Here is a 15,795-nt window from a genome sequence, read left to right on the forward strand (position 1 = left end):
GATATTACATGATCAAGAGTTATACACAGAGCTTTTTAAAGTGTGACAGAAATATAACATCTGTTCTTCAAATCCAGATCAAGCTAGCTACAAAACACTGAATTAAAAAAATACAGTGTTGACAGCACATTAAACATTTATTCTAGTTTTACAAAAATAACAGACGATCTTGCTTCTTTTCCAAAACTGTGATATTACAACAAAAATACTTTCGCAGACAAAAACACAAGCCTGACCATTAGCATCAAAACAAGTTGACTGTTGCTTTTAGTTTTAAAATCAGTCTCCTGTTTCTCCAGCTCTTCCACTGTAACTGATGTCCTTGGCATTCCTTCCACACATAATTGAATTCCCGTCTACTCGAAAAGGGTAGTGCTCCTAACTGGTCATCATACGAGGGGCGATACTCATGGACATGAGCTCCTGGAAGAGCAGCTTGCAGGCGTACGGCATTCTGACCAGGGAGATCTGAAAAGGTTACATTGTATATTATCTTAATCAACAAAACTAAGGCTATAGAGGCCCAGAGTCAGGATTTTTTTATAGGCTAGTCATTTTTTAACACTCATCTATAGGACACATTTCACTATAATGTATTGTAGTTAGAATCAGAATTGGCATAGTTACTGTAATAAAAGGTAACAACAAATTAATAGGCCGACCTAAGCATAAACCATGTTAAATAAATGTGAAATGAAATAAACTAATAAAATAAAAACAGGGATAACAGGGACACTGGTGGTGGTGTTGACACGTACCTGTGTTTTGTTGCGACAGCCCCTGCACTCGTAGGTGTGCGTGCGGGTGTTGGCGATGGCCATGAGGCCACATAGGTTGCAGACGTGGACCTGGTAGGGGTCGGACGCCTCGAACAGCCTCTCACGCAGAAACTGAGCTGCGCCGTGGGCTATCTGACAATCGCGCTCCATCTCCCCAAAACGAAGACCTCCGTCACTGGGTGGACAGATGACAGCATGGTTAGTAAAGTGGGCCAAAATCAGGGCCTGTATTAACAAAGCATCTGATCTAGGATCTAGTGCTTTTATTATAATCTAAAAAGACAGAACTGATCATAGATCAGCTCCTACTTAAAAAGTCGCTTTATGAATACGAGTTCAGAAATGGATACCATTTCTCACATAGTGCCATAAAAGGGGAAAAAGTCAGACGTTAAATAATTATTAGTGTTCTTACCGTGATCTGCCCTCCATGGGCTGTCTGTTGAGGATCTGGACTGGGCCTCGGGCCCGAGAGTGGATCTTATCGTCCACCATGTGCTTCAGGCGCTGGTAGTATGTGGGACCGAGGAAGATCTGAGAGGTAATCTTACGGCCGGTGAAGCCGTTGTACAACACCTAGAGGGGAAAGATGAAGCCAGTCAATTGGAATCTCTAGACAGACTAGTGTCAAGTAGCTACTATAGAAAAGTAGGATGTGAATGGTAAAGGAGGCTGGCCTCCTGACCTCGTTGCCCCTCAGGTGATATCCGTATTCAGACAGCAGGTTGGAGACTTTCTGCACATTGACCGCATCGTTGAAAGGCGTGGCGTCACCAATCTCCCCTTTGTTGGCTGAAACCTACAAGGTGAAAGGAGGGCGGGAAGGTGGAAACGTTGCTACAAGATAACTGCCATCCGCAACACTTGATTTACATAACGTCTAAAAAAATTAAAATGCTCTGCTTGTTTTTTTTATTGAACAAATTCTCGCTGACCTTTGTCATTTGTAAAATATCTAAATCTAGACGACAGACAATCCTATTGGTTTTACTTATGATCACTTTACGGTCACATTAAGAGGTCTAGTAAAAAGGGAGTAAAAGTTGAAGTGGGTGGAGGAGTCAGACAGGCGACAGTACCTTGCCCTGCAGGCACTCAATCAAATGGCCGACTGTCATACGAGAGGGGATGGCGTGGGGGTTGATGATGATGTCTGGGGTAATTCCCTCGCAAGTGAAGGGCATGTCCTGCGGAAAGCATCGGAAACAATGGACTTTACAAAGACTTCTGCACGTGGGTTCCAATTTTCGGAACCAGTTCATCTAAGGGATATCCTCTGACAGGAACGTGGCACATTCTTCCATGTTATATTTCAAATCAGTTTTATAGTACATACTCCTTCTGGGATGTTGCTTAGCATTTCCTGTGAAGAGACCTTTGTTTTGTATTCATGTTCAGTCTAAACACAATACGTCTCTAGACAATTGACCAGACAGCCTGGCTCAAATGACACACTGTGTAGTCTAGTGAGGAGTCGGTAGACGAGGCATGAGGAACATGTCTAATACTTCACCTCCTGTCTGTACTGAATACCACAGGTACCCTTCTGCCCGTGTCGACTGGCAAACTTGTCACCGATCTGGGGGATACGAACAGAGCGAACCTGGCAAGAAAAAAAGAAATGGAGTCAAGTTAAATCCTACCACAAGTAGGCAGATGAGTGGCATGTGTAAGGAGGCCTCAACCTTCAAATCTAACTTTATTTGTCACATACAGCAGATGTTATTTGGGTGTTTCTAGCTGTGACGTAAGGATAGAGGGTGCAATATTCCGTCAGTGGAGTCCATGTTTTATTTAGTCAATCTGTCAACAACTCTGATTTGGCTTGGGGGGGGGCAGGTAGCCTAGTGGTTAGAAACGTTGGGCCAATAATAATTGCTGGATCGAATCCCCAAGTTGACAAGGTAAAAATCTGTCGTTCTGCCCTTGAACAAGGCATTTAACCCATTGTTCCCTGGTAGGTCGTCATTGGAAATAATTTGTTCTTAACTGACTTGCCAAGTTAAATAAAGGTTACACACGCGCACACACACACACAATTCTGCTTGTGAAACTCAAGTCATGGTTAATTCAAACCTGCCCCTACTGTGGATGTAATTCCTGCCTACCCAAACAAATGAGAAGTAGAGCTGTCAACAGGAGTAATTTGTTACCATGTTTGTTTTTACATTTTTACAGCCTACTACCCGCGTTGTCAAAATGTCACTACTGGGAAAATCTAGAGGACTCAGGACATACCCTAATCTTGCAGAACTTGTAGCCCTCCTGGTTGAGTGTGACCATGACTTGGTCCACGATGCCAGTCTCGCTGGTGCGGAGGAAGGTGCTGCAGTCCCTCTTGGTGTAGCGCCGGTTGGTGCTGTCTAGCTCATCGTCGTTCTCCGGCAGGGTCACCGTCTTGCCGATGATGACGTCCTCGCCGGAAACACGCACTCCGGGAGCTATCAAGCCGTCGTCGTCCAGCTTGTCGTAAATGGCGTGCCTCATGCCTGGGGGAAGAGGAGGACCAGTGGGTTGTTCAATGAGAAATTATCTTTGTATGAATGCCAATTTAATAGAATTGCAGATAGAAAATGTATGAGATGATGGAAATGGGCTCTGGTTCAATGGCTGACTCCTTTACATTTTTAAGATGCCTAGGACGTACCCGAACAGGTTTCGCGTGAGGGTTTTTCAAAGATTTCCTCCTGATCGAAGCCTTTCTTTGACTCCTGCTCTTTGTAGGAGCGGTAGAACACAGACCTGAAATAAAAACACTTATTTACACATTTTGTCTTAAGTCATTTTCACAGCAAAGTGCAGGTCTTCAAATCACAGCACAAACCTGAAGAATCCACGGTCCACCGCAGAGCGGTTCATGATGACAGAGTCCTCCTGGTTGTAGCCAGTGTACGCCGCAATAGCCACAATCGAGTTGATACCTAAACCAAGCACAAATGGAGGATTTCAACGAGCCAGAACTAGAAAAACGGCAGACATTTTTAGGTCAGAGTTAAAAAAAAGTGTAATTGGCTGCCAATTCTGCAGCGCTCCAGCTCTCACCTGCAGGGAGCTCTCTGAAACGTAGGTACTCCATAGAGCGGGTGGTGACTAAGGGTTTTTGGGGGTAGTAGAGCACGTGGGCCAGGGTGTCCATCCGCACATGGAAGTTGGTGATGTACACACCCATGGCTTGTTTACCCATAGCAGACTGGTATGTGTTTCTGGGAGACTACATGGGAAAAGGGGGGGGTGTATTCATTGATTTACAGTTCAAATGGATGGATAAAAATCTTAATTCAGGATGTTTCATAGCATAGATATGAACAGTCTCTTGCCATTGCATCTATTCAAATCAGCCCCAATAAGATTTTTGTTGTTGTTGTTGCTGTACCTGGTTGTGATCGGGGAAGGGGATGATGGAAGCACAGACTCCCAGGATCATAGAGGGGTGGATCTCACAGTGGCTGTATGTAGAACAGTAGGCCACGCCCTTCTCCTGGAGGTCATCAGGGGTCATGGCCAGCATCACAGTCTCCTCCTCCAGGGTGTCGATGTACTCCACCACGCCGCTGGCCACCAGGTCCTGCCAACTGTAGTTGTTGTACTCCCTCTCCTTCAGCTGGTCGATGTGTCTCCTTTTCAGCAGCAGCTTTTGCTTCTCTACGATCAGCAGAGGACGACAGATCCTCCCGGCGTCCGTGTAGATGCGGATCTCCCTCTCTCGGATGTCTCTGATCATGGACACCTAGAAAACGGGTAATAGTGTATGAGAAAATAGAACACCTGAAAAAGGGTATATTGGGTTTTTATGTGTAGGTTAATTTAATAATAAAATAATGAAAATGTCAGAAAAGTCCTGAAAATCTGGAACAATTCTCTCTCTTACCTCAGACACAATGATGTCCATCTGCCTCCTCAGTTTCCTCAGTGTGTTCATCAGCTGCTCTGGGTCCTTGTGTATACCCACCCAACAGCCATTGACAAAGATCTTTGTGGCACTGTTAGGGTAGAATTAATGGAAAACATAAAATGCAGATAAAATGGGTTGACTTTTCAGAGACATGACAATGTTTTTCTGTATTAATAAAGAGCAGTGTGCTGCCATCTGCTGGACTCACTCCGCAATGGCTGCCGGTGAGATCTCCTCCAGGTTCTCCATGCTCCACTCCTCCAAGAACTCCAGGATGGGAGAGGGCTGGGAGCCCACAGAGATGTAGGCCATGAGGGCCAGGTTCTTCACTAGGCCTACAGCATGACCCTGGGAAATAAGACAGGGAGGGGACATAAAAATGGGGGACAAAATAAGCAGGGACAACACTTTCAATGTCAATTGTAAGTGCGAGCTTAGCTCCTTGTGGGTAACATTACAATTTGTCATCATACAACAACTGACCCCCTTGATAAGGAACATAAATGTGATTTGGAGTGGTATTGGGCATACCTCCGGGGTCTCAGCAGGGCACACCATGCCCCACAGCGTGTTGTGAAGCTGCCGGGGCTTGGCTAGCTTGCCGTCCCTACCGATGGGGGAGTTCACACGACGAAGGTGAGAGAGGGTGGAGGCGAAGGTCAAGCGGTTCAGCACCTAAAAACAGACGAGGAATGTTGTAATTTTTAATGACGATAAACAAAATCATCTTTTCACAGCATAACGGAAAACTAAGCTGTAACTATACAGGGATGTGTACCAGATGTTTTCTGCCCTGTGTGTTACCTGGGACACACCAGCTCTGGCCTGATGGGCCTTCTTGACGTCACCCCAGTTCCCCGTGGCCAGAGAGTACTTCAGGCCGTCGGAGATGATTCGTGTCTTGATGGCCAACTCCAGGTTGAAGTCCTTCCCTCGGTCAATAAACTTTTGGGCGTAGATGCGGATCTCTTTCAGCAGGTTCTTGAACATTCTAAATGGGTCCAAAAAAATATATAATAATAATAATAAAAAAAGCTTCCATACATATTCACCAAATGCTCAGTTTGGATAGGAGGTTTACAAAATGTTGCACTACATCTGAAATGAAAGCTTTCTAGACATTTTATAGATGTGTTTCTTTAGGACTTACCCACGGAACAGGAAAGCCAACAGCGGCCCAGCCAAGTCTAATCTCTTGTTGCCATAGTGATCCCTGTCGTCCAGCTCTCTTCTGCCCAGGGCCGCTAAGAGGAGTCTGTGGACCATGTACCTGCAAACAGACACAGATACACCACCGAGTTACATCGATACGTCCAGCAACAACATAAAGACCATTGCATGAAGTAACAGAACGCCATCATAACCGTAGAATTACATAAAGAATGTCCAACAGAGACCTGGTGAGTTACACAATCTCTATGGCAGTGGTTTCAACCTGTGGTCAACAAAGTTTGTAATAAGATTTTTTTTAAGTTTCATATTGCAGTGTTATATACAATTTTATATTACTTTTCACAACGCAAACCGTTTAACAGACATCCATCTGTAATAATGGGGGTGGGGGTCCAACTCAAGGTGTCTCCCCAACTTTTCAAATATTTTCAGGTGACCCTCCCCTTGTACTGTCAAATAAATTGAACACCCCCCCCCCCAAATCATAGAATTAACTCAAAATAATGTTTTAGACCACAAATAACAATAACTGCGTTTATAAACGTGGATATCGACTTCGCCACTTCAGCATGCTGTTGTGGCACAGTTCGATGCCATGCAGGGCTGCTGGCCAGAAGATTCGCCGACCACCACAGATGATCGCACTCTCCCTGCTGGTTTCATTACTTCACGACCAGAGCTGCTTGCTAGGGTGGAATCAGATTTTCAACATTTTTACACCATATTTATAATTATATAAAATATATACAACATTTTTTCCCACCAACAGGTTTCTGTGCCAATGCACCACACAACCAATAAACAAAACATATGAATACGAGCACTTCAATATTATGGTTTGCGTTTTCAACACCACAATAAATAGACTACGTCAATCTCAACAGAAAACACATCCATGTCCCATTCTTCTCTGCAGATCCTCTCAAGCTCTGTCAGGTTGGATGGGGAGCATGGCTGCACAGCTATTTTCAAGTCTCTCCAGAGATGTTAGATCGGTTTTAAGTCCAGGCTCTAGCTGGGCCACTCAATGACATTCAGAGACTTGTCCCGAAGCCACTCCTGCATTGTCTTGTTGGATGTGTGCTTAGGGTCGTTGTCCTGATGGAAGGTGAACCTTCACCCCAGTCTGAGGTCTTGAGCGCTCTGGAGGGAAAACCCTTGTACATTATCCCATCCCAGAGTTGCGGTTTCATCAAATTGACTTGTTGCAGATAAAAGTATGTGCCTAAACACATAGTGCACATAAAAAATACTTTGAGACGAAATTCCCCATGTACTGATAAAAAAAAACACAAGTTAAATGGGTTTCCATGGCATTTTCAACTCTACTGATGGTTTCGTCACAAAAAAAGTTGAGGAGGTGTGCGCGCCCACTCTGGTATTGGTACATGCACGCTAGCCAACAGGTTGCAGATACAGTGCAGGTATATCCTACTACATGAGATTATTATAGACATAAATGCAAGATTATTTATATTTGTCAAATGGCAGCCAAGCATCACTTATCAAGCCACCAGAATAAGACCCTCCATATTTATTGAAAGGAGCATCAACCTCATCACTGAAATTCTACCCTGTGAAGTTCATCATAGATTAAATAAATTATCATGCATTTTTTTATCCAACATGTAGGCTACTTTACTGCATAAAAAAGGTTGGTTGGAAACCTGGTTAATGTCAAGCCATTTTGCAGATGCTGGGATTATATTTTGGATGAATCTGCGCATTCCTACAGGAGACTTTTGAAGTAGCCTAATCAGATTAAAACATTGTGACTGGTTGTGTTACTGCCACATACAAAAAAAGGTAACACATTTTAAAAAGTGAAATGATAAATATTTCCGCCATAGTGAAGCTTTCGGTTCTAGGTGCACGAGGAATAGCCACTAGGCTTGGAGAGGAGGCCGAACATCTGTTAAGATTCCTGAATAACTAGGCCTGCTGGGAGCATACAGTTGAAATCTAAAGTTCACATACACCTTAGCCAAATTACATTCAAACTCAATTTTACACAATTCCTGACATTTAATCCTAGTCAACATTCCCTGTCTTTGGTCAGTTAGGATCATCACTTTATTTTAAGAATATGAAATGTCAGAATAATAGTAGAGATAATTATTTATTTCAGCTTTTATTTCACATTCCTAGTGGGGCAGAAGTTTACATTCACTCAATTAGTATTTGGTAGCATTGCCTTTCAAATTGTTTAACTTGGGTCAAACGTTTCAGGTAGCCTTCCACAAGCTTCCCACAATAAGTTGGGTGAATTTTGGCCCAGAGCTGGTTTAACTGAGTCAGGTTTGTAGGCCTTCTTGCTCACACACGCTTTTTCAGTTCTGCCCACAGATTTTCTATGGGATTGAGGTCAGGGCTTTGTGATGGCCACTCCAATACCATGACTTTGTTGTCCTTAAGCCATTTTGTCACAACTTTGAAAGTATGCTTGGGGTCATTGTCTATTTCGAAGACCCATTTGCGACCAAGCTTTAACTTCCTGACTGATGTCTTGAGATGTTGCTTCAATATATCCACATAATTTTCCTTCCTCATGATGCCATCTATTTTGTGAAGTGCACCAGTCCCTCCTGCAGCAAAGCACCCCCACAACATGATGCTGCCACCCCCGTGCTTCACGGTTGGGATGGTGTTCTTTGGCTTGCAAGCCTCCCCCTTTTTCCTCCAAACATAACGATGGTCATTATGGCCAAATGGTTCTATTTTTTTTTCATCAGACCAGAGTACATTTCTTCAAAAAGTATGATCTTCGTCCTTATATGCAGTTGCAAACCGTAGTCTGGCTATTTATGGCGGTTTTGGAGCAGTGGCTTCTTCCTTGCTGAGCGGCCTTTCAGGTTATGTCGATATAGGACTCGTTTTACTGTGGATATAGATACTTTGTACCCGAAATACATCCAGAAGTACACCTCCAATTGACTCAAATTATGTCAATTATCCTATCAGAAGCTTCTAAAGCCATGACATAATTTTCTGGATTTTTCCAAGCTGTTTAAAGTCACAGTCAACTTAGTGTAAGTACATTTCTGACCCACTGGAATTGTGATACAGTGAATAGGTGAAATAATTTGTCTGTAAACAATTGTTGGAAAAATTACTTGTGTCGTGCATAAAGTAGATGTCCTAACCGACTTGCCAAAACTATAGTTTGTTAATAAGACATTTGTGGAGTGGTTGAAAAACAAGTTTTAATGACTCCAACCTAAGTGTATGTAAACTCCCGACGTATGTGGCCACATTATTGTAGGACGACTTGGGAGAAGGATGATCTACAGAGAGCACATTCAGCAACAGAAGTAAAAATACAGCCAGACCGGCCTGCTACTGGGCCTTTCTAGACCTTATAAACTGTTGAGAGTAGACCAACAACTGATCCAAATGTGATTAAACATTTGAATCACACAGCTTTTGCACTGTTATTCAAATGACATTTTCACTGCAGCCTAGAGTAGATTTTTTACTCACTTGAGAACAATAATGCAATTATTCATTGCATTGTGGTGTTGTAGGCTAGTCTAGGCAAGATAATTGTATTGTCCCTAAACAAGATCAACAGGGGAGCTTTCTTAGTTGTGTGTTTCATGTCATCACTTTTCTTTCATGCAATGATGCCAGTGGTGTAAAGTACTTATTAAGTAAAAAATACTGTAATGTACTACTTAGTCGTTTTTGGGGTATCTGTACTTTACTATTTATATTTGACAACTTCTACTTTCCTAAAGAAAATAATGTTTGAATCCATACATTTTCCCTGTCACCCAAAAGTACTCATTACATTTTGAACGCTTTGTTAGCAGGACAGAAAAATGGTCCAATTCACACATGGAAAACATCCTTGGTCATCCCTACTGTCTCTGGTCTGGAGGACTCACTAAAACACAAATGCTTGGTTTGTATATATCGGATTGTTTGAGTGCGCCTCTGGCATTGTGCCATCTCGTTTGCTTAATATAAGGATTCTGAAATTATTTAGACTTTTGATACTTAAGTACATTTAAAACTAAATACTTTTAGACTTTTACTCAAGTAGTATTTTACTGGGTGAATTTCACTCGAGTCATTTTCTATTAAGGTATTTTTACTCCCGCATGAAAATTGGGTACTTTTTCCCACCACTGAATGATGCACCTGGCCTGTCCGCTGCCTATCTGATATTACTATTTATTCTTGTGGATTCATATTTAAACATTGACACAGCTTTGAATGCTTTTATATGTGGTATAATTGCTCGTTAGCCTGCTGCAGAGCTGGACAAACGATCCACCTACCACTAATGTCACTTTAAATGGTGGATAGAGGGCAGGAGAGACCGTTAGACTGTATTGACCTTTGGAACAGTAAAAGTTAGCACATGGAAAAGCGTAGTTCGTAAAGGAAGTGACACACCACCTTGATATAGCGGTGCATGCAAGCGGATGAAGAAATTTGGATAGAATGGAAGACATTATATAGTAAAACCTGTAAAAGAGCAAAAATTAACTAGGAGAAAAAAGTTTGACCAACCTTCCCTATTTTGGACTACCCCTCCCCCCAATAAATTGCAATCTGTCCCTAAAATATTTTGTCCTCAAGAGCTTATTGAAGTGATTTGTTGGTCCCCGGAATGGAACAGATTGGGAATGCCTGCTCCAGGGTCATTACATTAATATAACATAATAAATACTCACCCTAAGAAATAGGCCTTCTTGGTCTCACAGAAGTCACTGACTCCGACGTGGGGGAGCACCTCCTTCTGCAGCACCTCCTTGGCGTACTTGATCCTCCTCTCCTTGGTGACACCGGGCTTGGCACCACGAGAGCCGATGAAGTTCAGCGCCACGTTCTGCTCCTGGATCACAAAGGCCTCGTCCAGGGATGGTTTGACCTGGTGGAGCACAGCACGTCAGATAAGTAGTGTGTGTGTGTGTGGTGTTTCCTGTATCTAGAACATCCTAGACAAGAGATTTACCATCTCCATCATCTCAGGGTCGTCAAAGTCGTAGATGATGTGCTCCAGGATGTCTCTGTCGGACACAAAGCCCAGAGCTCGGAACACTATGATGATGGGCACTTCCTGTCTGATGTAGGGCAGAGTGGACACGATCCTCTGACCAATGGCACTTTTCTTCACCCCCTGGGAGAAAAAGCAACAAAATGCTGACATGTAAATCTCTGGGACGGTAGAAAATTTGCCAGTAAATTTAGGACCAGGTATATGTGTTTCTCACCTGTCCTCCCCTGGCCATCATGCTGACCCAGATGGAGCTGGTGGGGCGCGAGGAGTTTTCCAGGCAGGAGCGGCACTCCCCTGTGTACGCATACTTTGAGTCCTTCTTGGCGAAGACGTACACTGTGTTCGTGGCCATCTTCTCCTGGGCGATCAGGACCTGCAAACCAAACAAGGCAATTCCTATCAATAGCCCAATTGGAAAAGCGTGTGTTAGTGCTCACTCATTAAAACCAGGGTTGGCTAGATTCCTTTCTTAATGTAATCTGTTACAGTTTACTAGTTACCTGTCCAAAACTGTAATCAGTAACATAACTTTTGGATTACCTAAATTCAGTAACAATCTGATTACTTTCAGATGACTTTCCCCTTAAGATGCATTAGAAGACAAAAATTAATATTACCAATTGAACGACATCTACTGCAGGATAAATAAGTGTTAGAGTTTACATAGCTGGCCATAAATGGAGGTGGTATTTTACTTTATGGGTTGGTTATGTAGGCTTCTTCTAACCCATTGCTTGCTAGCACAGATAATAATACGATTAGGCTATATCTTTACATTAAAAACCAAAGTCGGTCAGATTTCTAGTCATTCCAATTCATTTAGTACACCTTGATCTTCAAGAATAGGACTTGTAAATATAGAAATACAGATTAGCCAAACTGTTTTACCTGAGCATAACCAAACATGAAGGACTTATTAACCTACTCTGTTTATGATTTTGTAGGCTACACCACTGCGGTCGTCCTTACCGCCAAGCATTTATTCAAATTGGATCATCTTTAAATTTCTGACAGCAGTAGGACCATTTAAAGAGACACAGTGCCTTCAGAAAGTATTAAGCCCTCAACTTATTCCACATTTTGTTGTGTTACAGCCTGAAATACAAAAGTAAAATTGTTTTTAGAAATCTTGTGAAATCTATTGAAAATGAAACAGAAATCACATTTACACAAGTATTCACACCCCTGATCATTACATGATCATTACATGTTAGAATCACCTTTGAGTCTTTCTGTGTAAGTCTCTAAGAGCTTTTCACATCTGGATTGTGCAAGATTTGCAGATTATTATATATATTTTTTAATTCTCCAAGCTCTGTCAAGTTGGTTGTCGATCATTGTTTCAAGTCTTGTCATAGATTTGCATGCCTATTTGAGTCCAAACTGTAATTAGGCCACTCAGGAACATTCAATGTTATCTTGTTAAGAAATTCCAGAGTATATTTGGCCTTGCATTTTAGGTTATTGTCCTGCTGAAGGGTGAATTTTTCTCCCAGTGTCTGTTGGCAAGCAGACAACCAGAATTTGCCTGTGCTTAGCTCTATTCAGTTTATTTTTAGCCCCCCCAAAAAAACTCCCTAGTCCTTGCCGAAGACAAGCATACCCCAGTCCTTGCCGATGACAAGCATACCCCAGTCCTTGCCGATGACAAGCATACCCCAGTCCTTGCCGATGACAAGCATACCCCAGTCCTTGCCGATGACAAGCATACCCCAGTCCTTGCCCATGACAAGCATACCCCAGTCCTTGCCCATGACAAGCATACCCCAGTCCTTGCTCATGACAAGCATACCCCAGTCCTTGCTCATGACAAGCATACCCCAGTCCTTGCCGATGACAAGCATACCCCAGTCCTTGCCGATGACAAGCATACCCCAGTCCTTGCCGATGACAAGCATACCCCAGTCCTTGCCGATGACAAGCATACCCCAGTCCTTGCCGATGACAAGCATACCCCAGTCCTTGCCGATGACAAGCATACCCCAGTCCTTGCCGATGACAAGCATACCCCAGTCCTTGCCGATGACAAGCATACCCCAGTCCTTGCCGATGACAAGCATACCCCAGTCCTTGCCGATGACAAGCATACCCCAGTCCTTGCAGATGACAAGCATACCCCAGTCCTTGCCGATGACAAGCATACCCCAGTCCTTGCCCATGACAAGCATACCCCAGTCCTTGCCCATGACAAGCATACCCCATGACAAGCATACCTTGCCGATGACATGATGCATGTGTTGGATTTGCCCCAAACAGGACATAAGGTTAATTTCTTAGCCACATTTTTTGCAGATTTGCTTTAGTGCCTGGTTGCAAACAGGATGCATGTTTTGGAATATTTGTATTCTGTACAGGCTTCCTTCTTTTCACTCTGTCAATTAAGTTAGTATTGTAGAGTAACTATAATGTTGTTGATCCATCCTCAGTTCTATTACAGCCATTACATTCTGTAACTGTTTTAAAGTCACCATTGGCCTCATGGTGAAATCCCTGAGCGGTTTCCTTCCTCTCGGGCAACGGAGTTAGGAAGGACGCCTGTATCTTTGTAGTGACTGAGTGTATTGATCCAAAGAATAATAAATAACGTCACCATGCTCAAAGGGAAATTGAATGTCTGCTTTTTATTTTAATCTACCAATAAGTGGCTGTCTTAGTAAGACACTGGAAAACCTCCCTGGTCTCTGTGGTTGAATCCGTGTTTGAAATTCCCTGCTTGACTTACAGATAATTAATTGTATGTGTGTGGTACAGAGATGAAGTAAATCATGATAAACACTACAATTGCAAACAGAGTCCATGCAACTTTAGCACACGTTTTGCCCTGAACTTATTTAGGCTTGCCATAACAAAAGGGGTTGAATACTTAGACTAATTTCAGCTTTTGATTTTTAATTAATTTGTAAACATTTCTAAAAACATAATTCCACATTTACATTCTGGGGTATTGTGTGTAGGCCAGTGACACCAAATCTCAATTTAATCAATTTTAAATTCAGGCTATAACACAAGAAAATGTGGAAAAATGTCAAGGGGAGTGAATACTTTCTGAAGCCACTGTAGCTTACAGAAGAAGCCTATTCTTGCTTTTTTCTTCTGATCCTTCAAATGCATTTAGTGTGTCATCATAGTGGTCTTTGACTTGTGGTCAGACTCACTCAGGCAGAACAAACCTAAACTTGCACCTTTTTTTCAATGCTGATTTGAATGTCATATCATTGATAAAACAGGAAGGTGTCAAATATTTTTTACACAAACATATTTTCTGAATTACTTTTTTTTTTTTAAGTATCTGTCATCTGATTACAATATTTTTTTCTGATAACATATTACATTTATTTCATAATATGTTACTCCCCAACCCTGATTGAAACATAGATTAAAGACAGGAATCTGCCCTGAAGTCTACCCTCTACTTTCGTTCTCCTTTTACCTTCTCTGACCCATTGATGATGAAGTAGCCCCCGGGGTCCAGTGGGCACTCGTTGAGCTCACACAGATCACGGTCTGTCAGGCCGCTGAGCAGGCAGTAGGTGGAGCGCAGCATGATCGGGATCTTGCCGATGAAGGTCTTCTGGTGCTGGGTCTGCAGCTGGTCCTCACCCTCCTTGATGATGGTCTTGGTGATGTCCACGTACAGTGGAGCAGAGTACCTGTATAATACAGATGTGGCCCTAGTTGGCACTGGCAGCACTGAAGGTTGCAAATGATGTGCAAGGGAGATTTATCGTGATAAAAGTATGGCCCCAAATGAGCAAACTTACGTAAGGTTCCTGAGTCTGGCCTCGTTGGGCATCATAGGCGACGGGGCTCCATCTCTTTCCCAATGAGTGGGTTTTGAAAGGTAGATCTGCTCAAACTTCAGCAAGTAGCGTGGCTGTAGAGTAACAAAAGGGGAGCGTTAACAGGGCATTAGTAAGTGCCCTCGTAGAGAGAGGCAATACATGAAGCAGAAGATCTGAAAGCGCCTGTCTGTCACTCACCGGATCCTCCACCTCACCAGAGGTGTGCTGGGCCTCAGCCTGCAGGTCAATGGGAGGGGCATCCTCCACGATCCTCTGCACAGACATCTGGATGAACTCATCAAAGGAGTCCAGCTGCTGTCGCACCAGGCCCTTCTCATCAAAATAGGAACTGTAAGGCGCATCAGAGAGGATAGTGTTATTTGAACAAAAGCAAACTGCATAGTGTATGCTACATGAGGATACAACAAAAATAGGAGAGATAGGTAAGAGCATAATTCTACCTGATAACAATCCAGCAAGCTTCCTGCCATAAATCTGGGGTGATTTCATCCTCATCCTCATCGTATTGGATATCTGAGATAACAGAATTTGGATAACAGATTACAGAAAATACATAAAAGAAGTGCATATAGACGCAGTGACATAACATTAGCCAAGGCCCTAACTAGTTCATGGAGTTTCCTACAGCACAACAACTGATAGACACAAAGAAAGGTATTTTAAATCTGCAGACCTCAAAGACTTGCTAACTTTGTTTATTCAACATGACGTGATTTTCATATAAGTAGGCCTAGTTGAAAGTGTGATTATAGCTAGGTGTTTAGTCTGGTGAAACCAACCAACTAATTAACTAGGCAACCTCGCAAGTTACATAGCACTAGTATGCTTGCTAGCTACTGTAGCTATCTATTCTTGGTGATGCGCATATTAGCCTGTATGCTAACTAGATAGCTAGCAGCAAGCTAGCTAACTACATTATGTAAAAAAATAACGCATTCGACTCAAATGGCTGAAATACCAACAAACCTTCATCTTGGTCATACATGGTTACTGCTGCTTCCCTCTCGTGTTCGCATAAATAAGCAGAAACCGACTTTTAAATCATCAACAGTGTCTGATTCAACGCTGTCTAACGTTACACACTTTGCTAAATGAACACACAAAATAAAATATCGATGGTCAAGCCTGAACGTCACTTCC

The 15,795-nt window shown here is 42.8% G+C and overlaps 1 protein-coding gene across 1 annotated transcript; it reads right to left on the reverse strand.

Moving 5' to 3' along the window:
* Positions 1–118: 118 nt before the first annotated feature.
* LOC118363527 (DNA-directed RNA polymerase II subunit RPB2-like) lies at positions 119–15,788 on the reverse strand. The gene is made up of 24 exons (XM_035744476.2): positions 15,622–15,788; positions 15,096–15,168; positions 14,833–14,983; positions 14,614–14,726; positions 14,283–14,502; positions 11,067–11,225; positions 10,808–10,972; positions 10,527–10,723; positions 5,822–5,941; positions 5,476–5,662; positions 5,203–5,346; positions 4,880–5,019; positions 4,648–4,759; positions 4,153–4,506; positions 3,822–3,990; positions 3,604–3,700; positions 3,427–3,521; positions 3,018–3,268; positions 2,293–2,382; positions 1,859–1,966; positions 1,465–1,578; positions 1,195–1,355; positions 759–954; positions 119–468 (listed from the first exon to the last, which is right to left on the reverse strand). Exons 1-24 carry the CDS (start codon positions 15,638–15,640, stop codon positions 379–381), a joined length of 3,525 nt encoding a protein of 1,174 aa, XP_035600369.1. The 5' UTR covers positions 15,641–15,788; the 3' UTR covers positions 119–378.
* Positions 15,789–15,795: the final 7 nt, after the last annotated feature.

This window comes from Oncorhynchus keta, chromosome 30 (assembly GCF_023373465.1).
Source record: "Oncorhynchus keta strain PuntledgeMale-10-30-2019 chromosome 30, Oket_V2, whole genome shotgun sequence".
NCBI classification, from domain to species: Eukaryota; Metazoa; Chordata; class Actinopteri; order Salmoniformes; family Salmonidae; genus Oncorhynchus; species Oncorhynchus keta.